The sequence below is a fragment of the Planococcus citri genome, chromosome 2 (genome assembly GCF_950023065.1).
Source record: "Planococcus citri chromosome 2, ihPlaCitr1.1, whole genome shotgun sequence".
NCBI lineage: Eukaryota > Metazoa > Arthropoda > Insecta > Hemiptera > Pseudococcidae > Planococcus > Planococcus citri.
This window is the reverse complement of record NC_088678.1, coordinates 24,104,465-24,119,379: the sequence shown is the minus strand read 5'-3', so window position 1 is coordinate 24,119,379 and position 14,915 is coordinate 24,104,465. Positions and strand designations below refer to the sequence as shown.

General features: G+C 32.6%; 1 protein-coding gene across 4 annotated transcripts in view; it reads right to left on the bottom strand.

Annotated features, from left to right (window-relative positions):
• Positions 1–14,915, bottom strand: part of spri (sprint) — a 201,822-nt gene that overhangs the window by 3,043 nt on the left and 183,864 nt on the right. For all 4 annotated transcript variants that reach the window (XM_065349199.1, XM_065349201.1, XM_065349202.1 and 1 more), the window contains 9 exons: positions 12,486–12,909; positions 12,237–12,384; positions 11,900–12,080; positions 11,683–11,818; positions 1,630–1,904; positions 1,351–1,542; positions 1,134–1,265; positions 792–1,043; positions 496–694 (listed from right to left, as the gene is read on the bottom strand). In XM_065349199.1, coding sequence (XP_065205271.1) covers positions 496–694; positions 792–1,043; positions 1,134–1,265; positions 1,351–1,542; positions 1,630–1,904; positions 11,683–11,818; positions 11,900–12,080; positions 12,237–12,384; positions 12,486–12,909 — 1,939 coding nt within the window. The remainder of the gene's footprint in view (positions 1–495; positions 695–791; positions 1,044–1,133; positions 1,266–1,350; positions 1,543–1,629; positions 1,905–11,682; positions 11,819–11,899; positions 12,081–12,236; positions 12,385–12,485; positions 12,910–14,915) is intronic.

Genomic DNA, 14,915 nt, shown 5'->3' with positions numbered 1-14,915 from the left:
TCAAATTGATTGGTAGGAGTTTCGCATAATTTCAGAACCTCCAGAAGATTTTTTAATTTTTCTCTGCATTAAAATGCTGAATTTCACTTTGGCTCTTTTTATGACTATTTTTAAAAAAATGAAAAATCTGAAAATCAGAAAGAGGCCCTAAAAAGGCTCAAAACTATCACTAATTGATTTGGTATAGATAAATACATAAATAAAGCATAACCCAAATCTCAACTTTTTACCTCAATTTTATTCAATTTTTATCTTATTCGTGGAAAATAGACAGTTTGAATTTTCAAAAATTCGTCAAAAATCGAAACATGAAATTCAACATCTGAAATTTGGCTTAATGATATATTTTTGGATGAACTAGATTTTTGCTGCGTTGAATGTAAAAGTTAAGGAAAAAAGTGTCTGTTTTCGGTCACAGACAGTTCAATGGAGAGATTTGGAGAAGGGTATTCCAACCTTTAAATCTATACGTTGATATTCTAGTAAAATGCTTACCTTCTCCTTCGACTAATTTAAACAGCGAATAATCTTGCGGATTGGTGATCCTCAACTTGTGGGCTATAATTTTACATATATCTTTAGTAGTGGAGTTCGGTCTAACTGGAAGAGTTTTCGTTAACAAAGATCCATTCATTTCATCAGGAACGACGACTTTAAAAATTGAACGGAATTCGGATAATTGCTCGTGGCACCACTGCAAAAAAAATTAAATAAGTAAGTATAATTGAAATACAATTAATTTTAAAATCACAATAATTAATATAGGTACTCCAATTTATAAGATATCTTACCGAAAGTCTCGATATAGCACTATTTTCATTAACTGGTCTGAAATTCTTTAAAACGTTCACAGCACTGGATAAAGTCGTAAGGTAATATCCACCTTCGCCGGATAGTAACGAAGGATGTAACAATCCCCACATGTATTCGGCTTCGATTTCAGCAGCAACCATACCGGTTCGAACTAATACCCAGACGAATATAGGAAGAAAATCATCGGCACCTAAGAATACTCCTTCGGGACCACTATTCGATACTTTAACCTGCGTGAAATTCGCAAAAGTTGACGTTATAGTACGATTTCTAGTAAGTAAATTAAAATTAAATCGTAGACTTCAAAAAATAATACTCACAGAATGGAAAATTATGGCGATAGCACTTAACAGAAGTTCTAACTTTTCTAAAGGCGAGTCTGCGGATTGCATTTGCGTGAATAGATTGTATATCCTTTCTATATCTTCTTCAGATGGCAATATTAGTCTTTCCTGCGAACAAAAATGAACCATTTACATATTGTTAGAATATGTCTACAAAATACCTAATAAAGCTAATCAGTAATTATGGGCTTACTTTGATTCCTAATTCGTGAGGTGGTTTTGTTCTAGCGTGTACAATATTATCGCCCAATAACTGAATAGCTCCGCTGGCAGAATACTCTTGAACGAATAACGTCAACAGGTGTTCTTTCAATGGGCAAATCACTAACTTATGCATAACTCCTTCCAGAATTGCGTCCAAATTTAAAAATTCCGTTGACTTGAGCTAAACAGGCAAACAAAAACACAAATTATCATCGGTATCTCCTTTTTATAAAATGAGGCATTCAAAAACAGATGATGGAACACCTACCTTACTCCTTTCACGTTCGACTTCCTTGATAAATTCACGTTCACCATGCGTTACCAGGTAGTTCTTCATTCCAGACATGAATTGCCTCATATTTCTCATCACAACGAGAGGTTTAGTTTCTTTGGATTCTTTTGTGCACGAGATGAAGTTATCGATATTTTGAGCAAAAACTGTATCCTTATCCGCGGCCAATCTCAGAGCATAGTTACGAACAGCAGCTCCAGGAGTGGTAGCAGTCACTCTAGTCCTAGCCAAAGCCTTCAGTCGTGGCGGAGCTGTAACATGGAAAATGAAAAAAAAGAACGCAATTAATGACAGGAAAATTACCAAACACATGGGTTCATGAGTAGAAGTACGACATGAAACGACCTAGCCGATTGATATATCGAGCACCCAGAGCACGTGCAAATTCAAAGTAAACACAGACAAACGCGTGGTAATTTAGTCAATACAGCTGCATTTAGTACATATGTAAAATTAAATGGTACACTGACATATAATTTCATTTACTCGAGCACGTGCTTTGAACATGATGCTCCAGACTGTAGGCAATTTTGCAAGATGCGAGTCGCATAATTAATAATTGAAACGTAGATCGAAACAGATGAGTTTTTTTAATTCGGTGGTTTATACTCTTTTTCGTCGCTTTTGGTGCAAATTTTAGTAATTTTTGATCTGAGTGATTGAGTTTTTCGAAAACTGACGATTTTCTCCTTCAAAAAATAAATAAAATTCATCTTTAAAAAAAAAAAAAAAAAAAAAAACTCCTTTCGCTCTTAACCCTTTCGCAACCACCGGGACATATAGATCCCAGTGACCATAACAAAAAATCCCGCAGTTCCAGCTTGTAAGCGTTAAGGCAATGTAATTTGGTCCCACTGGTAGAGCAGTTCCACTGCCAGACCAGAATCATACCTACTTTAGTTCATCCTAGTTTATAAATATCCCGATAGATGGCGTAATTTTTCAAGTTTTATTTCACAACCAGTGGGACGTATACGTCCCACTAACAATTCATAAAATACCAGTGGGACATACGTCATCCCGAATTTTTTAAATTTCGGGTGGCCAGTGGAGCTCCAAGGAGAGGAGTAAAAAATTCTCCGACAGCTCAAATGCATTTAGGAGAGTACTAGCAATTGTTTTCTTGAAAAAAAAATTAAAAATTCGAAAAAAACGTAATAGGTTGCCAAAGGGTTAAAACATACAAATCGTTGCTACGCATCTGTACAACACTGTACGTATCATTATTTGGCCTCATTTACGAACCTTCGACAATTTTCAGCTGTAAAGTGACCCTGGAATTTTGAAATACATATGTGCATGGCGTAGAAAAAGGGAAAAAAGGGACGAGGTTAGCTGCTCAAACAGCAATTTAGAGCACAACAGAGGATTAACTACTGATTTTTAACCAAATTTCATGGGCGATTGGGCGCACCCGAAAAACCTTCACTTTGATCCATCTCAGAAAAAAAATTTTCTCAACAAAAAAAATATGTACCTACTTTGTTGAGTTTTCAAACATGTAACAAAGGAAGTACTTACATATCCCAACATACAAAAAAAAAATTGAACTAAATAAAAGAGAATCGAAAGAGGGTTCCAAACAAAAATTTCAAAGGCTAAAATTCATTTCTTTATTTTTGAAGAATTTTTTGAAAATTCAAATTTAGCACATGGAAAAAAATCAAAATTTTATCAAATTGACATAAAAAGCTGAAATTTGGTTTGAATTCTGTATTTGATTTCCTGAGTCGATTGGTGATAGTTTCGAACCGTTCTGGAGCCTCCAGTGAATTTTTGTACTCTCCAGTATTCAAAAAAACGCTATAAATAGGGCGAAAATGAAATTCAGCGCATATTAACACGGATTTATCAACTTTGAGGCCCTTTAAATCGATTTAGGCACATATTTTTAAAATATTTTTGTGTTGCTACAAATCCCAACATTTTTTTCAGCAATTGAATATTTTTGAAAAATATGAAGAATTTATCGTTCGCAAACCTGTGAACGAAAAACGTCAAAATTTGGCTTGTATCCCATTTTTGATCTCTCAAGTCGATTAGTGATGGTTTCAAACTGTTCTGAAGCCTCCAGCGGATTTTCAAATCTCCAGTTTTTCAAAAAAAAAAAAAAAAAAAAAAAAAAAAATGTATGTACAAAAGAATTCAGCCTCTATAAACTTTGTTTCATCATCTTTGTGCAGGCATCGTAGCCAAATTTTTCTTTAAAAAAGTGACTTTAGTGACTTTCATCAATGAAAAAAGTGACTAAAAAAGTGACCTATTTTTTTTTTAATTTCAGCGTTCAGGAGAGAAAAAAATTGAAAAATAAAAGCAACCCACCCGGCTCCATTGGAAAATCCGTTTTTTAAACATGTGAGAACAAGTAGTTCATTTTTTTACCTTTTAAATTTTAGAATTATGAATGATGTTTTTTTGAAGGAAGTTGATTTTGAAAATGAGAAAAGGACAGGCCTATGCGAGGGCAAAAGCTCTTGAAAATTTGTATTTTGACTTTTGAGAGGCATAAAAACGATGTTTTTTTGTAAAAAGTTTATTTTTTGCCATAAAACTTGAATTTTTAAAAAGTAAATTTCCATCTTGATTCTGAAAAAGTTTGCTCGGGCAAAAACTTTCGAAAAATTGATATTTTGAAAAGTAAAAATAAAAAAAAAAGATAATTTGGATGAAAAATTCAAAAAGTTGACTTTTTTGAAAGAAAAGTAACCAAAAGTGACTTTTTGTGAAAAAAGTGACCCGCTACGAAGCCTGTCTTTGTGACCCTTTCGATCAATTTTGGGTATATGTGTACTTTAAAAATCTTCTCATTCCGGTTCAAATCCAAAATGTTCTCTAATTATTTTTGAAATAAATGAAAAATTCATCGTTTGAGAATGTGTGAATAAAAAAGGGCGGAAATTTAGATTGCATCTCATTTTCAACCTCTTGATTCGATTGGTGACGTATTTCAATCGTTCAGGGAAGCTCATACAAGGGCAACTAACGACAAATTTGAATACGCCTTCATAATATTGTCGGAGTCAAAAAAGCACAAAAATTATTTTTTTTTTTTTTGAAGTCTTTGGAGAGTCATGCTATTTCTTCGTTCATTTTCTAGTAATTTTACGTGATGTAAATTTTTTCTGAATAACCCTTCCCCACCCCCTTCTTCTTTGTTGCATCGTTACAGGTTGAAAATTCATTGTAAAATTATTGAGCTTTTTTTTTTTTTTGAACTAAAAAATCTTGGTAGTTTTGCTTCAAGCAAACATCTTGAAGCGCGCATTAGAAACTCTACCCCCTTCGTTTCCAGAAAAACGTGTACCTTTAGTCACTTTCCTCAAAATTAACTTCTTGAATTCATCAAAACAAAAAATCCATCAAAACAAAAAATGACGGAGATTTTAAAAATTTGGGCTTTTACATATTTCGTTTTTCAAAATGTATGAGTAAAATCTAATTTTCTAAAAACAGGCGGTTAATTCTTAAAAAAAAAAAAAAAAAAAAAAAAAAAAAATGAAAAAAATCCATTATCCCGAACGGCTATTTCCCCCGAACACCTGTTTCCCCGAATCTCATTCCCCCGAATCCGATTTCCCTGAATCCGACAGAATTCGATTCCCCGCATTAAAATCACCCGAACGATTCTCCCGGATGATTTTTTTTCAATTCGTATACTTTATGTACCTACTTAGGTATAGCTTTTCCCTTCAAAATAAGTAACTTGTGAACCTACTTTATGAATGAGTGCAAAAAAATTGTGTGTTTATCAAAGTTTTCAAGGTGTTGAAAAAAATCAAAAATTTTCCAAAAAAGGACGTGGAGCCATGGCTAAATTATTGCCTCATAATTTTATTTTATTTTTTAAAAGTGAAAATATTTTTTCGGAACCAAAAAAGAATGTATCACCTTTAATGGGAAAATTGAAATTGATAAAAAAAAATACGCCCTAAGTCGTTTTTATGTTTTTTTTTTCTCAGAGTTGTGAGAGAAACATTTTGATTAGAGTTTCAAATTTTCTATGAATTTTTTTTTACCTCTTGAATTAAAGACCAAAGAAAGAAGGTTGGGTTGCGATTTATGAACTTTTTGGACTTTTTTACATGCTGACATCACGTTCCTCTCATTTCAAAAAAAAAAAAAAAAAAAGAAAAACGGGTCAGTCAAATCAAAAAGTAGACTGTATCCGGAGAAGTTTGATCAGATCTAAATTTGAACAGATTCAATTAAATCTGTTTAGATCGCAGTTTTGATTGGACTAGATCTGGCCAGACCACATCACATCCAATTATATTTCCCTGGAATACCTATTATTAAAAAAAAGTTTTAAAATTTTTGATCAAATTTTGTGAATTCGGGGAAAATGTCTGTTTGAGGTATTGAATTCGGGCGAATGTGCGGGAACCCATATGTATCATTCTTCAATTCCATTAAGTACTCTTAATTTGTTAATGCTTGCAAAGGTATTGACATGATACACATACAGAAAAATAATAGTACATAGGTAGATGATTTTCAACAAATCTTGAGGATCATCACATAAATCCTCAAAAATTAACAAAAATGTGGCATCTTTCCTCGGCACAAATCGGACCAAAGTCCCCCTTACCTAATTAATCTAAAAATAAAATTAACTTACAGGTAGCCTGCAAATCTTTCTTACGTCCAGGCAATATAGCCAGGCATTTCTTCTTGCATTTGTTTTTCGCAGCCTTAACACGCTGACGAGTCTTCTCGTTAAAATCCTTAATTTTAGTCTTGGTCTCAGTGTACCATTTTTTCAGCTTCACTATAATCGTAACGGCACCAGCGGGTTTTAGTTTGACACCCATTTTATGCGATTTCAAATCACAAAATTACGAATCGTTCAATGACCGACACACTTTATCAGCGATGATCAAAAGTCCAAACGTATATAAACTAACACTACAGTAAAATAAGTTCAATTCAAATCGACACTCAAGAAGAGACAGCGAACAAGAGACGATTTACCGTACAAACCGAAAAAATCAAATTAAAACTTTTCGCTAGGTCGATCCGCAATATAAAGCAGATCTCCCACCCTCATAATGGCGCTTCCGCGCGCACTTGCGATCGAGACAATAAGGCAAACAAAGTATACACTGCGTACGATTAGGTACAAGTACTCAATACTCATGGTACACAAAACAATCAATAGATTTTTCCCATACTAGTAGCTACTCTCTCTCTCTGTGTTTTGTCAATGTACACAATGTTATCTCAAAGAATTCAGTGCGAAAAAGACAGCATGATGATTCGTTATCCTGCTCTGATGCATGCATCCTTATGCACGAGCTACACGTTTCGTATATTGAACTACTCACTGATATAAAAATAGACGAGCATTATTGTCTCATCATGCCGGGCAAAGGTCACAAATGTGACTTTTCTACGGTGGACGGTGCTTTTGAGCGTGATAGTCGCATTCTAGGACGTGCCAGTGTTTTCTTTCCCGCTCATCTTTTTAAATTACGACGTAATTTAGTGAATTTTGGTACGAATAAACAATCGAAAGTCTGGGCAAATAGACCAGATTTATACTCGTAATATTGCGCGAAGGATGATTCAATTGCATGATTTCTTTTTTTACTATACGGTTCGAGGTGGACTTTGACGTAGGTAATTTTATTTTCAATTCTATGCGAATTTAGTTGGGCAATTTTTTGAAATACTAAATTTAAGGTTCTAATCCTTATTGAAACATCTTCGAAATCTCTCAGAATCAAATCATTTTTTTCCCCCTCAAATTTGAGCGAGTTCTACCAATTTTCTAAAGATTTTTTACCCACCTGAAAGTCACATTCATCTATAAAAATGTTATTATTATCTTTTTTTTTTTTTTTTTTGAGAAGTCGGAATTTCTCATCATTTATTAAGTATACTTAATTTAGGTAGAATTGATCCACGTCATCACCACCATTGAATCCAGGGAAAAAATTGAGAAATTTAAATGCTCAGAAATTTTTTTCGGGGCATTGTAGAAGATGTTTCAAAAATTCATTTGAGAAAATACGATACAAAAAAAATGTTCAACTCAAAACTGCAAAGCTCTCAAACTCTATTTTTTTCTCGTCCACCGAAATACAAGGAATTGTTGAAAACCATCAAAGAATAATATTAAAGAAAATCAGAAATCCTTTTTTTCTGATCAATACATATTTACATAAATTCGAAAAAATACATTTTACGCAGTATTTTGGACACCCTGTATGTAGAATATCTAAAAGATTTTAAGCAAGCTTAGGACCAACTTGAGATTTTTAGTTGCATTATTACATAGAATGCTCTCACTCATCAGAATCACATTGAAAAAATGAGACAGAACTGATACTTGATGCTCTAAAAAAAAAACAACTAATTTTAATTACGTGATTAGAAAGGGACAGGAAAACTGACTGGACAGTAACACGTTTGAAATTTCAAACAAAAAATTGTTCAGAAGCACAAGTACCAAATTGCAACAGTATTTATAAATTAATTTTAAAGACCATTCGAGATATGAGAAAATATTACATTGTTTAATAGAATCACCAGAAAACAATGTCCTGTTTACCCAAATGCTTATTCTGAGAGAAATTTCAGTAGAAGAGGACCAATTGAGGAACCGAAGCTCTCAAAAAACATATTACACAATACTAAGACCAAGGACTGAATAATTCCACTTTATCGTGCCTAAAAGAATTTTCTAAGGAAGAATGAAAAAGAAATACCTACTCAGTACTTCTGTACTCGAATGTGAATACTGAAATTAATTTCAAATGTATGTAGCATGAAAAACTGGTGGCAAAAATAAGGCAAGCAAACTGGGAAAAAAGGTTTTTGCATTTATTGTTCTGTAATTTTGTCTAGCTACGGTTTTCTTATTCAATTGTTTTGTATAGATAAATGTAACCACTTCTCTTCCGAAACAAGACAATGACAAATAAACAAATCAACAGTCTCTGAAGTGAACAATAATAACCTTATTCAATTTTCACACAACGATAAGACGTAAGTTCAAGAATACCAGAAAAATCTGGATTTCATATCGCCAATGATAAGAATAGATCATTATAATGTATCAGATAACAACCCTAAATTAGTCACCTTTCAAAATGCATTTTTTTTTCAATTCAGAACAATAATCCAAAAAATATAAGTGATCCTGCAAAACTTTCACATGAAATAATTTATCAAATTCCATCTTCAACGAAATTATTCCAACCAGACGTCTCATTTGAAAAACAAAAATAACATTTTTTTTAAATCCTAAAACGGCCTTGTAAGGTCTTTACTATTTATTTTAGAAATATCGTAAATTGTACTGGGTTATTAAATATTTTATCAGCGATTCAAAGGTCACTCGATTCAATTTATTTAACGGTATGAGTTTTCTCCATCGTGTCACTATTCGACTCAGTTGTTCAGTTTTATGAAAAATGATCCTTAGATCTGTGTATTTTTCGATAACGACATAACTTTCCAATTCATTGAATCCTCTTCTTCCCTCCTACAAGTTTAGAGTGGAAAAATTTCAAAGAAATTACCAATAAAAATCAGAAAAATCATACTTAGTTAAAAATTGTAAAAATACACGAAAATTGACATTTACCAAAAAAATAATAAAATGAAAATTTAAATTAAGGTACAGGAGGGAATTGATAAAATTAGCACATATGAACTCAAAAAATTGAGATCACGAAAAAAATATGAACTCATGATTGAAAATTTCAATTTCTAAGATTTTATGAAGCAGTTTCAGATAATTTATTCGTTGAATCTCTTTAAAAACGCAAAAAATTGCACTTCAAAATGAGTATTGAAAAAAAGAGAAATTAAGCAAAAATCCAAATATTAGATGCATCAAACATTTTAGTTGCTCACAATCAGATTGATTCGTAGAAAGCGCCAACAAAAGGATAAAAAAACTGAAGAATCAACAAGACAAGCACCAGATTAACATTCTGTCTACCTGTGAAACTTGAAAGACGGAAATGACCAATGAAAAAAGAATTACGAACAGACAACAAACTATTAGGACAAAAATCGTGGCTTGTAAAGATAAAATTTCGGAAAAAGTAGAAAAATTTTCGAGCACACTGAAAAAAAATCAAAAAAGTACTCAAGAAGACACCATCAGGTAAAATTGCAAGCGACGACCTCTTATTTGTTAGTTTTTAATCAATTTTTCAGAATCCAAACATATTTTTGAACTTTTAATTCAACTTACGGTAGTTTCAGATCATTCTGGAGCCTTCAGCATTTTTTTTTTAATTTTCGAAAATTCCTGTTTTATACTTGAAGGACACAAAATAAAAGCACCAACACAAACACAACTTGGCCACTTGTGTAACTAGTGGTACTTTCAGTCGATTTAGACACAATTTTCTAAATCCATTCTTCCAGGATTAATTCTAAATTATTTTAATGTTATTCTTTTAGAACTAAAAATTAAAAATTCTCGCTGGAGGCTCCACCAATCAAATTGAAAGCCTGACATGTATGCTATGTGCTAGATTTAAACTTTTTATTTTCATTTAATAAAATTGTTATTTTTTCAATGAGAAGTGCACCTTTTAGTAATTATTTGAAAAATCACAAAAAAACGAAATAATGGAGTTCAGCATTTACAATTTCGCTAGGTGGTGTATTGTTGAATACAGAAAAAAACATTCATACATGAGTATCTACAGAACCCTGAATTTTAAAAAATGAATTTTCTTACGTTGGTTGTTTACTTAGCATCCAGATTGAAACCCCTTCATAAAATTTCAAGTGTAGCTACCTAATTTAATAAAATTCCAGAAAAGAGGACTCCTTCATGATATGAAGCTTTTTAAATTTTTGTTTCAGATTCATTCAAAGGGTACAACATTTTAGGCTGTAAGGCTGATTGAATTTTTCATTATGTATCTACTCATTTTTAAAATTAACTCATAAGGAAAATTTACTGGTAAAAAAATGTAATGTAATTTATTTAGAGCTAGTTTATTCATTTTATTCTGAAGCGAATGGTGAAAGTTGATAGTGCTTTTTTTGGCATTTTTTGGATGTAAATGCTTAACAATGCTCAATTTTGTTCAAAAAAAGCTGACATTTTGCTCATTAGGTGCTTTTTGTCGTGGTTATCCCTTTTTTGGGTAAAAAAAATCGCTAAAATTGCAGCAATTACTGTTCTAAAAATCCAAAAATTTATCAACATTTCACACATTAAAAAAAAAAAGAAGTACCAATTTTACTTATGACAGAAACCTTTTCGATCCAACACAACAATTCAAAAGATTGATAAGTGAACTAATTATCTCAACTCCAGAAACTTGAGCATAAACTACAGAATCCAGACCAATCTAATTTATTCGCTATGAGACCATCGAATCACCCTGAACCAAGAGAAATGCTCGAAAACGAACAAATATGAAAATATGAAGACAAGGAACAGACTTAAACTCGGTTCTGTGATCATGAAACCGATTTCACACCTGCATACCCCTTCCCTCATCCGAAACAAAGTCAATACAAACATGAAACAGCATTCGACTGTGGCTTTTTTTGAAGACAGATAAGAATAGTAAGAATAGAATCAGTCCAATACGAGCAAATCTCAGAAATTCGTACCTAGACCTACGCATTAAATGCGCAGTAATTTAAATTTCCAATTCCCTATTTACTTAGCGGCGCGTATATAAAACGTCAATTTGTTGGGGAAAAAATCACTCCATCGGTGAAATTCATCACAGATTTGTTAGTTTTTGATGGTACTGCGCGATTCACGTGTTCGATCACGCATATTTACATACACCAACGAACGAGAAAAATTAGATCCCAAAATGGTAACAGACTTTGTCCGCCGACTATTTACTTTGTCACGCGTTCACTGCTCGATCAGACATAAACGACATATTATTAAATTATTACATCAGCCAAATTCGTTGCTGGTAAGTAGTGTAAGTAAGTATGTATGTACTTAATAATTTATCCTATAAATTAATGGCATGGAGAGAACGAAGACATTATTGTTATTCGTGTTCGAGTTTGTAAATTTCAACTTACACAAAAGCGGATCCAATCTTTCCTTAAAACTTCTACATCGGCTCTGGTTATTTGTAGATTCTTCTTGAGGTGCTTGGGTAACTTTAGTGAATAAATAATCCCATTGAGAGCTATCCCAAGGCTCCGAGAATTCAGTCTTGAAAAAAAATAGAAACATTGTATAATGATCGAGATTTTTTCATCCCTGGATTACCCAGCCAATGCTGACAAAATTTACCTGTGTATCGCTCGTATCGCTGACTTGAGACAGAACGGAGAGTCCATTATGGTAGACTTTATCGGAATTATTATTACTATCGTTACCGTTACTGTTATTGGACGTATCCAAAGAAGAGTTCAACCTACTGGAAGTATTTTTATCTCGATCGAATACCGGAGAAAGGCGTAACTTTGGTAATCTGCATAAACATAATGAACACCATAAGTACACATATGTAGGTAGTTATATCAGATTACGCTTCGCAAAAAGCCCTTTTTTGCTCGCAATGTCGGAGTAGAAAATGAGATGAATCATCTCTACACAGACCAGACCGCGCTTGTTTCCTTTTCCTTACTTTTGAGCTATCATTTCCTGGACCGTTAAACTGCGATTACTCGACGTATTTTCCGGTTCCGGTGACATTTCATCCCCTCGTTCCGAGGTACTGCTTACGGTGAGATTTTTATCAGATTTCGCATCTTCGTCATCATGGCCTTCTTTAGCTGTGTATCAAAGTGAAAAAAAATCACAACCCCCATTAACATAGATATTATAAATCTTTTACATTTTTTATTTTCTGCGTAAATATTCGTTAAAACCATACCGAAAAACTCCCAGCTCGAATCCAAAGCCCAATCACCTCCTTTGTTCTTATTCAAGCCAATTTTGGGCGGCTCGACCGGTTTCACGTTTTTGGAAAACGGATTAGATGCGCTGACTGTAGATCCATTGCTGTATCTGGGTTTCCTTAAAGCTACCAGATTGTCGACCGAAGATGAGAACGAACCGTTGGTGATGAGTTCTTCTTTGGAATCGATTCGTTCGAGATTTCCTCCTCCCGAGAGGACGATTGGTGGCCATTGATGTAGCGATGAAGGCTCCGAGTGCCTGTTACGAATCGACGGCTGAGGAGTGAATACCGGTGGTTTTGTTCGTCTTTTGAGAGCAGCGGCCGCTTGTTTGATGGCGTCCGCCGGTTCCGCGTAGAACGGACTGCCCAGCTTGGGTGGTTCAGCTGGTGTGGCGGCCTGCGAACAATAAAATAACAGTTGTTAAAATAGGTACAAAAATAACAACAAAAATTAACAGAGAATGTAAAATATTTCATGCTGTGAAATTCACAAAAAAAAAAAAAAAAAAAAAAATGAAGATCAAAAAGGTTCCAATTTTGGAAATGAAATTTTAGGGGAACTAAAAACAATCAAATTAACAATAATTAGGTACACTTGAACGGATGATTTAAAGACAAATCCCAACAACGAATCTATTTTTTTTTTTTTTTTTTTTTTTTATTAAACTTGAAATAAAAAATTGTACTTATCATTGATTTTTAAGATTTTAAAATATGATTAGGTTAAGATTTTATCACTCTAAAAATTCAATAATTGAGGATTTTGAAGCCTTCATTTGACAAAATTTGATTGAATTCTCTGAATTTTATAAAATTTTCATCCCTCTCCCATCCCAACAACATCAACATAATTTCAAAGCGTTATGGTTGTTTATAAAACTAACCTTACACGGTTGCCACTTTTTTTTGCCAAGAAAGATTTTCAAAACTAATTTTTGCATAAATCTCCAATTTTGAAATAAAAATCCCAAAATTTGTAATTTTTTCCTGTTTTTCCAGAAAATGACCGAAAGTGCAACGTTGACTGAAAAATAGGAACCAATTATTGTGAAAAAATTGAAAGGAATCAGGGGGACAAGAAATTGTCAGAAATGACAAACATTGTAGGATTTTTTTTTTTGAAAGTTGACAAATAAATTTTAAAAATTCAAAACATCATTAATAATTTGAGAAAAAGCACAAACCAGAGAAAAAGTCGCGATTCTTAGTGAACAAAATGTTTTCTTTTTTAGAAAAAAAAAAATCATCAACAGGCGAATGATGAAAAAGTCTGAAATTTAAAAAAACCAATAAATCACGGGAGCTTAAAAAAAATCTTCAACTTGAAAACTGGTTAAATTCAATATGAGTTACAAATCATCAGAACACTTCAAATTTTCAATTTTTTTACAGGAAAAAAATCGCAATTCTTAGTGAACAAAATGTTTCCTTTTTTAGTACAAAAAAAAAAAAAAAAAAAAAAAAAATAGATCATCAACAGGTGAACGATAAAAAAATCTGAAATTTACTTAATTTTCACGGGAGCCCAATAAAATCTTCAACTTGAAAACTGGTTAAATTCAATATAAATTACAAATCATCAGAACACTTCAACTTTTTTTACAGGAAAAAAGGTCGCAATTCTTAGTAAACAAAATGTTTTCTTTTTTGGTAAAAAAAAAAAAAAAAAAATACGTAGATAATAAATAGGTGAATAATTAAAAAATCTGAAATTTAAAAGAACCAATAAATCACGGGAGCCCAAAAAAATCTTCAACTTGTAAACTGGTTAAATTCGATATAAGTACGTAAATTACAAATCATCAGAACACTTCAAATTTTCAATTTTTTGACAGGAAAAAAATGTTACTTAAAAACAAGACTTTTGCTAGATACGTGGGAAGGGGTTATTATATGTAAAATTATCGTTTTCCACTGTCTTCGGTTGATCCAAGATTTTTTTGGGGGGGGGGGGAAGAGAATGTCAAGAATACCTTTACCATTTCAATTTTTTGTTGGCAGATCATTTCATAAACACTTTAAAACTAATTTTCTGTCTTTTTGGAGGGGAAGAGAAGGGAAGTGAAGGGTAGGGGAGGGGATAAATTTTTCTACTTATAGATTTTTTGCTTTTCCAATGTTTGCTGATGATCCTATTTACTCATTTAAAAAAATTTCAGCAATATTTTGAACATTTCAGGTTTTTGTTGTTCAGATTTATTTTGAGCGTTTTTAGTGAAATTTTTCATGACATTTTTTCAAGGTAGGTATTTGCCCTTTAAAAAAATTAAAAAATAATGCAAACTGATTTCTTGGAAACTACCTTAGAAAAAAAGAATGGATAAAATTATTGAAAAGAATTCGATTCAGAACATCAGAACTATGTTTTTATCACACTTTTTCAACGGATTTATTTGAAGAAAA